This window comes from Staurois parvus, unplaced genomic scaffold (genome assembly GCF_062004578.1).
Source record: "Staurois parvus isolate SC_StPar_1 unplaced genomic scaffold, SC_StPar_1.0 ptg000050l, whole genome shotgun sequence".
NCBI classification, from domain to species: Eukaryota; Metazoa; Chordata; class Amphibia; order Anura; family Ranidae; genus Staurois; species Staurois parvus.
In genome coordinates, this window is record NW_028317846.1 from 451907 (window position 1) to 465612 (window position 13706).

The following is a 13706-nucleotide window of genomic DNA, read 5'->3' on the forward strand; positions in this document are numbered from 1 at the left end:
CAATGTTGGGAGATATTATTGTGGTCACTGACTCCAATGCTGGGCGATATTATTGTGGTCACTGACACCAACGTTGGGAGATATTACTGTGGTCACTGACACCAACGTTGGGAGATATTATTGTGGTCACTGACACCAACGTTGGGCGATATTATTGTGGTCATTGACACAAATATTGGGGGTTATTATTGTGGTCACTGACACCAATGTTGGGGGTTATTATTGTGGTCACTGACACAAATGTTGGGGGTTATTACTGTGGTCACTGACACCAATGTCGGGCGATATTATTGTGGTCACTGACACCAACGTTGGAAGATATTATTGTGGTCACTGACACCAATGTTGGGAGATATTATTGTGGTCACTGACACCAATGTTGGGAGATATTATTGTGGTCACTGACACCAATGTTGGGCGATATTATTGTGGTCACTGACACCAACGTTGGACGATATTATTGTGGTCACTGACACCAATGTTGGGAGATATTATTGTGGTCACTGACTCCAATGTTGGGAGATATTATTGTGGTCACCGACACCAATGTTGGGAGATATTATTGTGGTCACTGACACCAATGTTGGGAGATATTATTGTGGTCACTGACTCCAATGTTGGGAGATATTATTGTGGTCACTGACACCAATGTTGGGAGATATTATTGTGGTCACTGACTCCAATGTTGGGAGATATTATTGTGGTCACTGACACCAATGTTGGGCGATATTATTGTGGTCACTGACACCAATGTTGGGAGATATTATTGTGGTCACCGACACCAATGTTGGGAGATATTATTGTGGTCACTGACACCAACGTTGGGCGATATTATTGTGGTCATTGACACAAATGTTGGGGGTTATTATTGTGGTCACTGACACCAATGTTGGGGGTTATTATTGTGGTCACCGACATCAATGTTGAAAGATATTATTGTGGTCACCGACACCAATGTTGGGAGATATTATTGTGGTCACCGACACCAATGTTGGGAGAGATTATTGTGGTCACCGACACCAATGTTGGGAGATATTATTGTGGTCACTGACACCAATGTTGGGAGATATTATTGTGGTCACCGACACCAATGTTGGGAGATATTATTGTGGTCACCGACTCCAATGTTGGGAGATATTATTGTGGTCACCGACATCAATGTTGGAAGATATTATTGTGGTCACCGACACCAATGTTGGGAGATATTATTGTGGTCACCGACACCAATGTTGGGAGATATTATTGTGGTCACCGACACCAATGTTGGGAGATATTATTGTGGTCACCGACACCAATGTTGGGAGATATTATTGTGGTCACCGACACCAATGCTGGGAGATATTATTGTGGTCACTGACACCAATGTTGGGAGATATTATTGTGGTCACCGACACCAAAGTTGGGGGTTATTACTGTGGTCACTGACACCAATGCTGGGCGATATTATTGTGGTCACTGACACCAATGTTGGGGGTTATTACTGTGGTCACTGACACCAATGTTGGGAGATATTACTGTGGTCACTGACACCAATGTTGGGAGATATTATTGTGGTCACTGACACCAATGTTGGGCGATATTATTGTGGTCACTGACACCAACGTTGGGCGATATTATTGTGGTCACTGACACCAACGTTGGGAGATATTATTGTGGTCACTGACACCAACGTTGGGCGATATTATTGTGGTCACCGACACCAACGTTGGACGATATTATTGTGGTCACTGACACCAATGTTGGGAGATATTATTGTGGTCACTGACTCCAATGTTGGGAGATATTATTGTGGTCACCGACACCAATGTTGGGAGATATTATTGTGGTCACCGACATCAATGTTGGAAGATATTATTGTGGTCACTGACACCAATGTTGGGAGATATTATTGTGGTCACCGACACCAATGTTGGGAGATATTATTTTGGTCACCGACACCAATGTTGGGAGATATTATTGTGGTCACCGACACCAATGTTGGGAGATATTATTGTGGTCACCGACACCAATGTTGGGAGATATTATTGTGGTCATTGACACAAATGTTGGGGGTTATTATTGTGGTCACTGACACCAATGTTGGGGGTTATTATTGTGGTCACCGACATCAATGTTGGAAGATATTATTGTGGTCACCGACACCAATGTTGGGAGATATTATTGTGGTCACCGACACCAATGTTGGGAGAGATTATTGTGGTCACCGACACCAATGTTGGGAGATATTATTGTGGTCACTGACACCAATGTTGGGAGATATTATTGTGGTCACTGACACCAATGTTGGGAGATATTATTGTGGTCACCGACTCCAATGTTGGGAGATATTATTGTGGTCACCGACATCAATGTTGGAAGATATTATTGTGGTCACTGACTCCAATGTTGGGAGATATTATTGTGGTCACCGACACCAATGTTGGGAGATATTATTGTGGTCACCGACACCAATGTTGGGAGATATTATTGTGGTCACCGACACCAATGTTGGGAGATATTATTGTGGTCACTGACACCAATGCTGGGAGATATTATTGTGGTCACTGACACCAATGTTGGGAGATATTATTGTGGTCACCGACACCAAAGTTGGGGGTTATTACTGTGGTCACTGACACCAATGCTGGGCGATATTATTGTGGTCACTGACACCAATGTTGGGGGTTATTATTGTGGTCACTGACACCAACGTTGGGCGATATTATTGTGGTCACTGACACCAACGTTGGGAGATATTATTGTGGTCACTGACACCAACGTTGGGCGATATTATTGTGGTCACTGACACCAATGTTGGGAGATATTATAGTGGTCACCGACACCAATGTTGGGAGATATTATTGTGGTCACCGACACCAATGTTGGGAGATATTATTGTGGTCACCGACTCCAATTTTGGGAGATATTATTGTGCTCACCGACACCAATGTTGGGAGATATTATTGTGGTCACTGACACCAATGCTGGGAGATATTATTGTGGTCACTGACACCAATGTTGGGAGATATTATTGTGGTCACTGACACCAATGTTGGGAGATATTATTGTGGTCACCGACACCAATGTTGGGAGATATTATTGTGGTCACTGACACCAATGTTGGGCGATATTATTGTGGTCACTGACACCAATGTTGGGAGATATTATTGTGGTCACTGACTCCAATGCTGGGCGATATTATTGTGGTCACTGACACCAACGTTGGAAGATATTATTGTGGTCACTGACACTAATGCTGGGCGATATTATTGTGGTCACTGACACCAATGTTGGGGGTTATTACTGTGGTCTGTTACACCAATATTGGGAAAGTATTTTTGTGGTCACTGACAGCAATGTTGGGGGTTATTATTACTGACACCACCCTCCTCCTCAGTGTGCATTGGATTTTCAGGCATTTATATGTCTTACAGCCTGTTCATATAGAATGGCTTGGCTTCCCTGACACTCCTCATCCCAGGAAGACAATGCTGCTATGGAGCAGACCTCTGGCATCTCCAAGCTGTCCACCGCTGCTGTGGGATCTATCATGATTACAGACTGATTCTGTAAGGATTCCGTATTGCGGGTTTACCACACGAGGATTCCGTATCGCGGGTTTATCACGCGAGGGTTCCATATCGCGGGTTTATCACGTGAGGGTTCCATATCGCGGGTTTATCACGTGAGGGTTCCATATCGCGGGTTTATCACGCGAGGGTTCCATGTTGCGGGTTTATCACTGGAGGATTCCATATCGCGGGTTTATCACGTGAGGGTTCCATGTTGTGGGTTTATCACTGGAGGGTTCCATATCGCGGGTTTATCACGTGAGGGTTCCATATCGCGGGTTTATCACGTGAGGGTTCCATATCGCGGGTTTATCACACGAGGGTTCCATGTTGCGGGTTTATCACTGGAGGATTCCATATCGCGGGTTTATCACGTGAGGGTTCCATGTTGTGGGTTTATCACTGGAGGGTTCCATATCGCGGGTTTATCACGAGGATTTCATATCATGGGTTTACCAAGTGAAGAATCCATATCTGTATATTCAGGCAGCACAGTGGCTAAATGGTTAGCACTTCCGCCTGGCAGTACTAGCGTCACTGGTTCAAATCCCAACCACAGCACCACCTGCCTGGAGTTTGCATGTTCTTCCTGTGCCTGCGTAGGTTTCCTCCAGGTACTCCAGTTTCCTCCCACACTCCAAAGACATACTGGTAGGTGAATTGGATCCTGTCTAAATTGGCCCTAGTATATGTATGAATGTGAGTTAGGGACCCTTGTACACCCCTTGAGGGTTAGGGACTGATGTGAATGTACAATATATATGTAAAGCACTGTGTAAACTGATGGCGCTATATAAGTACCTGAAATAAATAAAGTATTGCGAATTTATCACACGGTTTACCATGTGAGGATTCAATATCGCGGGTTTATCACGTGAGGATTCCATATAACATTGATAATGTGACATACGATGAGGCAGGCACAACCTACCAGCAGAGGGCTGCGCTCTCTCACATCACACACTGTACTGGCCTCAGCTATCACGTGCCCAGTCCTAACAAAGCATCGTGATCACGTCATCAGTGTGCGCCTCACCCATGTGTCTGTGTGTACAGGAAGAGAGACTAAGCATGGGGGAGCCGGGCAGCCAGCAGGAGAAGAAGAAGAAGCAGCCGCTGTTCAATAACAGGAATGACCCGGTGAAGAACTTCGAGAGGTGGAAGAAGAAATACAGCCGGAAGAAGGAGAAGTGTAAGATCCGCAGGAAGCAGAACAAGACGCCCGAATGGCAGTCAGAGAGGGATAGCATCAGCCGCCTGGTGCAGAGCTACAGCCAGGTATGTTGTGTTCACAGGAGGATACATCACCCACCCCTGAGGGAGCTCATCATCCCCTCCACAATTTCTCCACAGTAAGAAGTGTGGGTGAAAACACCCATCCTCACCTGTATGGCTGCAGTATAGTTCCAGTACTGCATCTGTCACCCACCTGCTCTAAGCCCTAGAACCTTGTGATCACATGGCTGCTGATCACTCAGTTCTCCATCTTCACTGGGCAGAGAGTGGTGGCTGCAACTCTCAGCTCTGCCCCCAGCACTCACTGGAGTGCTGAGCTATGGGGAGGGAGCCGCAGGCTGAGGCTCTCAGCAGCTCACTGAGAGGCTGAGGCAGCTGCTGGTACAGGCTTCTGGGGGGGGATCCCAACATTATTGTCAGGATCTGCACAAAGTCTGGAGTGGCTCTGTGACATCAGCAACAGCAGGCTTTAGCACATTGTGAGTTAATCTGGGTCACAGTAGTGGAGAGTTAAGTGCACTGCTGTGATCCATAAGAGAAGTAGGGACAGAAGAGCTTTGGTTATACTTCTCTTTAAAGCGGAGCTCCACCCAAAAGGGTAAGTTCCACTTTAAGTAATGGCCCCCCGCTGTACATGCGTTATTGGCATCTTTGGGAAGCAGGTACCTGCTCCCATTTCCACTGCAACTGTCTAGGCCAGGGTTTAACAAATCCCAGGCGCCAGGTTGCTATGGCAACTAGAAAATATGTCCTGGCTACCGGGCGTTTGTCAGCCCTCTTGGTGTAGAATAGAGGAGCGCAACATTGCCAAGCAGCCTGCAGGTGTCACTGCCACGTGTGTGAAGCTGGGGGGTAGGGAGCAGCGGCGCTGTGAGGGCAGAGAGCGGCGGGAATGTGAAGGGCAGGTTAGGGGAGATGCCAGACTGTAGGGTAGTAGGAGAGGCAGGTCAGAGGAGGAGCGGAACTAGCAGGAAGTGTCCCCTTTGTGACTCTGGGAAAACTCTCTGCCTCACCTTGGAGCAGGAACCGATGGTGTGACAGTTCTAGCTGTCTCAAAAAAAAAGATAAAAACTTTATTTGGCTACATTGTTGCATGGCCGCACAATTGTCCTTTACCCTTGTTTCACATCTGTGTGGGTGGTGCCGCTGTGGGACTTGCACAAATACCTGCAGCTGCACCACCCACACAGAGGAATGCGGAACCCACAGGCGGGTGGCATTAATCCTAATGGCACACCACCTGCACTGGAAATCGCAACCAAATCGATTTGGAAATCGATTTCCAAAGTAGTGCAGGGACTTCTTCCCTGCATGTCCTGGGGCACAGGAGTCAATTCAAATGAATGGGCTCTTGTGCCCGCGCAAATTGCAGCCCGCACGACCACACAGATGTGTACCAGAGCTTAAAGTATGACAGCGCTGAAAGTTGAAAATTGGCCTGGGCAGGAAGGGGGGCAAAAGTAACCAGTAAAACTGGCCCTAACATTTTTAGCTGGTTCCTAGATTCAAAGCAAATTTGTCAAGCCCTGGCCTAGGCAATCAGAAGTTGAAGTTGTATTTCCCCCCATCTCCCCGTAGTCTTCTGAAGACTACGAAAGCATTCACGAGGCGCAGAGCTACTTGCACACGCTCAGTGAACAACCGGCTGTCACAGCTGGGTGCCCACACTTAGGATGCTGAGGAGCGAGGACGGCTGGTGAAAGCGGCTGCAGTGAGTAACACCGCTGGATCATGCGACAGGTGAGTGGCTGTTTTTTTAAAAGTCAGTAGCTGTGGTTTTTGTAGCTTTTATTGTCATAACGGAATCAGTTGAGATGGATTAGTAACCACTAACTATTGTAGCTACAAATGTTGTAACCTCATCCTGTCAGTTATAATTCCCCATAAAACAGTTGCCCATTTCCTTGTTGAACGATGAAAGTTTTTCAAGTGTTTTTTTTATTGACAATAAAGTTAACATTATTAACAAATAAGGAAACATATTGGTTTTGTTTTGATGGGCGCTGGCAGGCTGCTTTTGTTTTTGGCGTCCATATCTGCCTTGAGCTATGTGCAGGGAGCCTATTGAGGTGGACACAGCCACATGCCGCAATTTTACAGCTGTGCAGGAGCTGCAGTATGTGCATTCAGGTCTGTGAATGCAGTATCTGGGTCTGTGCAGCCACTACTGCATGGCTGTCAAAGTTTGATATGTATTTACCATCTGAACAAAGCCTTTGTGTTAAAAGAAGAAAATATGGAAGATTTTCTGATTGTGTAATTGATTTTCTTGTTTTTATATTTCTTTTAGATAAACACCAATGAGGTTAATAGATTTTCAGACTTTCCCTTATCGAAAAAAACTATTCGTGGTGAGTACAGCTACTGTAATGTATTTTACTGTTCTCTAAAGGGGAAATATTTTCAGTTTAACCACTTCCCAACCGCTCTATAGTCAAAAGATGGCTACAGCATGGTTGTCTAGTTCTGGGAGGGAGTCTGCAGATGTCTTTCCAGAACCCCGCCCTCGGGCATGCTCTGTGATCGCTGTGTCCTTTGGACACAGCTGATTACAGATTGAGGTAAAGGGCCAACTACAGCGACCCTTTACCATGTGATCCAATCACAGCTGATCACATGTAAACATACTTGTCGGTTATCGTCATTTCCATTCCTCGCGCTGTCACTGTGTGAGGAGAGGAGAGTCGATAACCGGCCATCCTGACCGCACACATTTACACTAATAATCAGGGACTGATCATCAGTGCACATAGGTGCAGCCTCATTAGTGCCAATCAGTGAAGAAGAAAAATTACTTATTTGAAAACATTTATAACAGAAACTAAGAAAGTTTTTTTTTTTTTTTTTTTTCCAAAATTTTTGGTCCCTTTTCATTTGTTTAGCAATAAATAAAAAAACCCAGTGGTGATTAATTACCACCAAAATAAATCTCTATCTGTCTTAAAAAATGATACAAATTTCATATGAGTACAGTTGTCATTCAATTCAGCTCAAAATTGGCCTGGGCAGGAAGGGGGTGAAATTGCCCAGTATTGAAGTGGTTCAATAAGAGCTCTGCTAAGTTCTGACAGTTGAACCAAGGCAGACATTTCAGTTTTTGGAAGATGCTACAGACCTTAAACCAGTGAACAATTTCTTTTGTTCTTATATCTCTTAGGGACTATGAATGAGGGTTCCTAGGTTTTCACATTTGTTGTTCCCATTATGGAAGGCTCTTCTTGCTGGATTTTGTATTCATTTTATAAATACAAAACAAGCAATGATCAGCCTAATCCACAACCTAGTATTCCAGCTTTGTTTGCTAGGATGTAGAGGGCTGAGCCACACATCATCGTTGGTTTGTTAGGACACAGTCGGTAGGACTGTCAAGCATTATTGGTTGCTAGTGTGCAGGTGACCGGGTCATACAGCATCATGCATTTGTATGATGTGGGCGGCTGTGCCACCTGTACCTTAACAGTCAATGGCACTGGCCGACTGCATTCTTGCAACCAATGAAGCTGGATAGTGCATCCAGCTGAGCCTGCTTGAAAAGACAGAATGGGTGAAACTTGAACTGATTGATCCACTGGTCAGAAATGTCACTGAATAGGGATTGGTGGCAATGGAGCCCTGCTTAAGCTCAACATTAGTAACTCCCAATAATAGGGCTTGTATCAGGGGAAGGGCAGAGAAGTTGGAAAGAAAAATCAAAGAATTGTCTTCACGTTAACTGTTCATTGGAGAGGCTAAAATAAGTATTTAGATATGAATGTATAGACCTGTGTTTAAATTTCCTAAATAATCTTCTAGGACCTCTACTTTAGAGAAGATTGGCTCCACCTTCAACAAGAAACACAAACCAGAAAGAGATTAAAAGCCACCTCATCCTCAGTTGTTTTGTGTTTCAGACCATCCAAGAGTACACTTTTTGTTTTTTTTTGTCCCCTGGCTATGATAATTTTGATTGTTGGGCCGCCCCCATGTGGCTAGGTCCTGGGGTGTCTGTGTTCCTGGCTAGGTTGCATGCGTGAGGGTGTTTTCCCTGAAGACGTGCTGGACCTTGCTTCTTGACTGATGCAGGCAACTCCAGCAGCCAGTGTTTTTTTTGCCTGTTCCTTCTGATGTGGCAATGGTGCTGGTAGTCATCAATCCCCCTAGGGGATTTCTTCCTTTATCTTTCTCGCAGTATAATACTTCTGCGCAGGTTCCCTGTATGGTAGGTCAAGGAGGACCAAGATGGTGCTGGCTTTGTTCTGACACCAAATGACGACACACTTCCCGGTGTTTGAAATGTGCACTTCCACCCACCCACTTACAAGCACAGGAGTCCACACTCCGCTACTGTTCTGTTCCAGGCTGTGATTGCCAAAAGGGCTGAGATCAGGGTGACATTGGGCCAGTGAATATTACAGACTGCAGATGTGGAGGACATACTGTTGTGGGTCCTAGGCTGTGTACAGGGCCCAGATAGCAAGCCTCCTAAAGAATCCCCACTCTGTGGAGCAATGAAGTTTAATATTAAATGCATATTTTGTAAAGTAATGAACAATCAGGTATTCTGTTTATCCCCCATATAGGTTTGGTTGAGGCTCAGTACCGGTTGCCTACTGAGATCCAGAAACAAACAATTGGATTGGCCCTACAAGGGAAGGATGTTCTTGGAGCTGCTAAAACTGGGTCTGGAAAAACCCTGGCTTTTCTTATTCCTGTAAGCTGCTATTATGCTTTTTAATGTTCTGTTATTGTTGCTTTTTAAAGCTGACCTTTCACTTCAGTGGCAAGGTCCACCTATTCAAAGTGCCCCTCTCCCATTCCTAAATTGCTGTATTAAAGAACCTGTGGAGGGTGGGGGGAAAGTTAATTAACATACGCACCTTTCTCCTACTTCTGCTAGTGCAGGAGATGTCATTCTGATGAAAAGATCTCTGGGAATGCTGAATAGCCCAAATCTTGCAAGAAGAACCATATTTCCACAAGTTTTGGGCTATGAGCTGGAGAGGCGGGGAGGTAATGTCATGATCTTCACCTCGCTCAATCAGAGAACGCTTTGCATTCATTGGGAATATTACAGACTGCAGGTGTGGAGGACATACTGTTGTGGGTCCTAGGCTGTGTACAGGGCCCAGATAGCAAGCCTCCTAAAGAATCCCCACTCTGTGGAGCAATGAAGTTTAATATTAAATGCATATTTTTCAGTGTTTTCTGAAAGGCTCTCATGCTGAGCGAGTGACCTGAGTTCACTAAGCAGCTGCTTGGCTTGCAACACAGATAGTTGCTAGTGGACATAAATGGAGTAGCGGTGCCTACTACAGTGATTTCCATTCTCCCAGGGGGTCGGGCAGGTATGGATCAAGCATACTTACACTGGTTCAAGCTGGTACAAAGTTACTATGCAAAAATATCCATACCTGAAAATAGCTGTAAATTTGCTTCTCGTGTGTAGGAGAAGCCGCCAAAGTAGAGATTGATTTACTAAAACTGGAGAGTGCAAATCTGGTGCTGCTGTGCATGGTAGCCAATCATCTTCTAACTCCAGCTTGTTCAGTTATGCTTGGACAAAAAAACTGGAAGCTGATGTCTATGCAGAGCTGCCCCAGATTTTGCTCTCTCCAGTTTAAGTAAATCAACCCCATTGTTTCAGAGTTTCTGATTTTTGCACCAAAGCTAAGCTTTGGGCATTCCTTCCCAGTAGTGTTACAACTTTTCAGAATGTCTACCCTGGGAGGCAAAATGGAAAATTTGGTAGATTTACAAGGTCCAAGCAAATACCTTGTGGTGCCTTAGTGATATGTTGTTAGTGTGATGACGGGGCCTGATATATCAGAGTCTTTATTAAGCCTTGTAGTTTTTTTCCTCAGCAACAAAATCCAAACTTGCATTCTATAGCAGTTTTCTGAGAAGTTTTGAGTCTGGTTGATTGGTCTAATGGGACACAGACAGGGTCTTGTTTATCAAATTGTAATCCATATGAACTGACTGCTGTGCAACTGAGTATATTTAAGCTTGCAATAGAACATGACAGTTAAAGAATCCTCTAGATATTATCTAGATATACTGAAATGGTTCTTTTTAACAGAACATGGCTTACATACCAGAAATAATGGGGCAGTATGTTATCCATAGAGAATGTTACCCTCAGCACATATTTCGCCAGCACAGGGTGCAAAGAGCTTAACATATTTCTCAACGGTGTCTTGCAGGCTCTGGAATGTTTGTACCGGCAGCAGTGGACAGCAGACGATGGGCTTGGGATACTGATCATCTCTCCTACCAGAGAGCTGGCTTACCAGACCTTTGAGGTTCTGAGAAAAGTGGGTCGGAACCATGAATTTTCTGCTGGGCTCATCATTGGAGGAAAGGTTTGTGAGATTGGTTATAATCATGAGCATTGTACTCCTGATTTGTTTATAATGTTCTGAGGACAAGCGCATTTGTTGCTAGTCATTCCATGTCTTGTTGCATTTTTACTTTCTTTGCAGCCATCCTTGGTTTGTCCTTAAATGGGTAGTTGTACTTAATGTGCGGCACAGTGGCTTAGTGGTTAGCACTTCTGCCTGGCAGTACTAGGGTCATTGGTTTAAATCCCAACCACGGCACCACCTGCCTGGAGTTTGCATGTTCTCCCTGTGCCTGCGTGGGTTTCCTCCCATACTCTAAAGACATGCAGGTAGGTTAATTGGATCCTGTCTAAATTGTCCATAGTATATGTATGAATGTGAGTTAGGGACCTTAGATTGTACACCCCTTGAGGGTTAGGGACTGATGTGAATGTACAATATATAATATGTAAAAGTGCTGTGTAAATTGACAGCGCTATATAAGTACCTGAAATAAATAAATGTGGACCTATATATTTAGCATCCCTTAAACAATATAAAAAAAATGGCACTGGTAGATGTTTTACACGTGTTTAACTTGGCTCTAGTAGCAGCACAAATTTCTTCCCACAGACTGCCCGCTGCAGAGAACAACTGCTTTTTGTGTCTCTGAGTCTGATAGTCCTCTGCTGAATCAGATCTAGAACTCTTCAATAAGCATGCTCCCTGCTGATTGCACAGCTCTAGCTTTAACTCAGCTGGGGGCACTATGATATAATTAGAAACTTCAGCTGAGCTTTAATGTAGATAAATATGAAATTGATGAAATCTGGAAACACTCCGGGGATTTTCCAAATAGAATTGGAGATTTTTGGATTTAAATACTTTTAGTCTGGGACTTCTTTTCTTTGCTTTGTGAATTGCAGCCTCTGACTATGAACATTTTTCATCCAGTTATACTATATTTATGATACTGGGAAAAAGATTATTCCTGCTATCAGTGTTTAATAGTAGTTTAATTTTAATACTTACTCTTTCGTATATGTTCTGATTTTCACTCACTCACTTACTCTATGTGGAATACAACTGGCCATACACTACAAGAATTTTGTTTGAAATCTTACATTTCAAGACCATTTTTTTTATTTTTGAATTGTCAGGGGTCAATTCGACATTCATTGTCAACTTCAGTGATGAGAAAATTCAAACAAGCAGGATGGAACTTTTTTTCCATTGAATGAACTCTGGATTGTTTTTTTGTTCGCAAAATTACATTCATTCCAAAATCAAGTGTTATCCGCAAACGAAACGTTTGAAGTTCTTTTTTAAAATTGTACCTACAGGTTAAGCCTGTATCAAGGCTTACCTGTGAATACCATGAATACCTCCTAAACTTGCACCATTTAAGAGGTATTCACACTAGATGCAGCCATTGACATCACCGGCACATATGCTGTGAAGATCCTGGATACCATGCTGGACCTTCAGAGCTTTCTGCCGCAGCCGAGGGCTCCCACACACATGCACATGAGTGACGTCATTGCGGCTCTGGCCACTCGTAGCTGGAAGGAAGACTGGGGAAAGGTGACAGCACACCAATGGAGGGCTTCGTTCTAAGGTATGTTTTTCATAATGTGCTTGTTTGCAATGCATACTAGCACATTATGACATTGCCTTGCAGGAGATATTTATTTTTTCTGCGGTTTACTACCACTTAAGGTACTACTAAACAACATGCAAATTTACTGTAAGAATTTCTGAATGGATGGTCATACAAATACTCATTAGAAAATACACTAGTGTATTGCAATCTTAGGCTTGTTTCGACTTATGTCCTATTGACAACACCGAAATTTCAGCCACTGAAACAAATCGTCCGAAAATAGCCGTATCCGCATTTTCCCGATAGCAAAACTTTAGCCGATACAGGGGACTATATGTACTGCAGATGTGAAGGGGGGGGGGGGGGGGGGTGAAAGGCAGGATGGGAGGAGTGTATACAGTGACTGGCTGTCACTATATGTCATTGCTGGTTTTTAAATGTAATCGGCTTTTTTTTTTTTTAACTATAGCTTAGAGAAAGAGCCGTCACTTTTCCTAAGCTGAAAGAAACAGTTTCCTTTAGCTCCGGGGAAAGTGACAGCCTATTATCTGAGCTATAGTGCAGTAAAAAAAAAATATGGCAATTACATTTAAAAACTGGCACTGATGTATAGTGACAGCCAGTGAGGGAGCCTCTCTGTATACACTGCTCTCTCACTGTATACACTGCTCTTCTCCTGCCCCCTCCTTGCACACACTGCCCCCCCACCCCTTCCCCCCTACAAAGATGGTCTGTCACACATATGACTATTGGTCTCCTATGTGATAGCAATAAAATCATAAGTTAAAAAAATGAAAAAAATATATATATATATGTATATTAGAAAAAAATACAAAACGTGGAGCGTCCCCACATACGCAGACATTTCAGGTTCGGTTATCGGTTTCGGCACCAGAATATTCTAGAGTCAAAAATATAAATTAAGATATTACTGTAGTACACCACTTCATCACACTGCCTTTTGTCAGCCATTTGGTGAACCCTTACCTTTGATGTTGTGATTGAATTCCTAAATGC

General features: G+C 43.9%; 1 protein-coding gene across 1 annotated transcript in view; it reads left to right on the forward strand.

Moving 5' to 3' along the window:
- Positions 1-4607: 4607 nt before the first annotated feature.
- DDX10 (DEAD-box helicase 10) overlaps positions 4608-13706 on the forward strand; it is a 301809-nt gene continuing 292710 nt past the window's right edge. The window contains exons 1-4 of the mRNA XM_089666084.1: positions 4608-4829; positions 7078-7138; positions 9347-9477; positions 10970-11128. Coding sequence (XP_089522210.1) covers positions 4623-4829; positions 7078-7138; positions 9347-9477; positions 10970-11128 — 558 coding nt within the window. The 5' untranslated portion in view covers positions 4608-4622. The remainder of the gene's footprint in view (positions 4830-7077; positions 7139-9346; positions 9478-10969; positions 11129-13706) is intronic.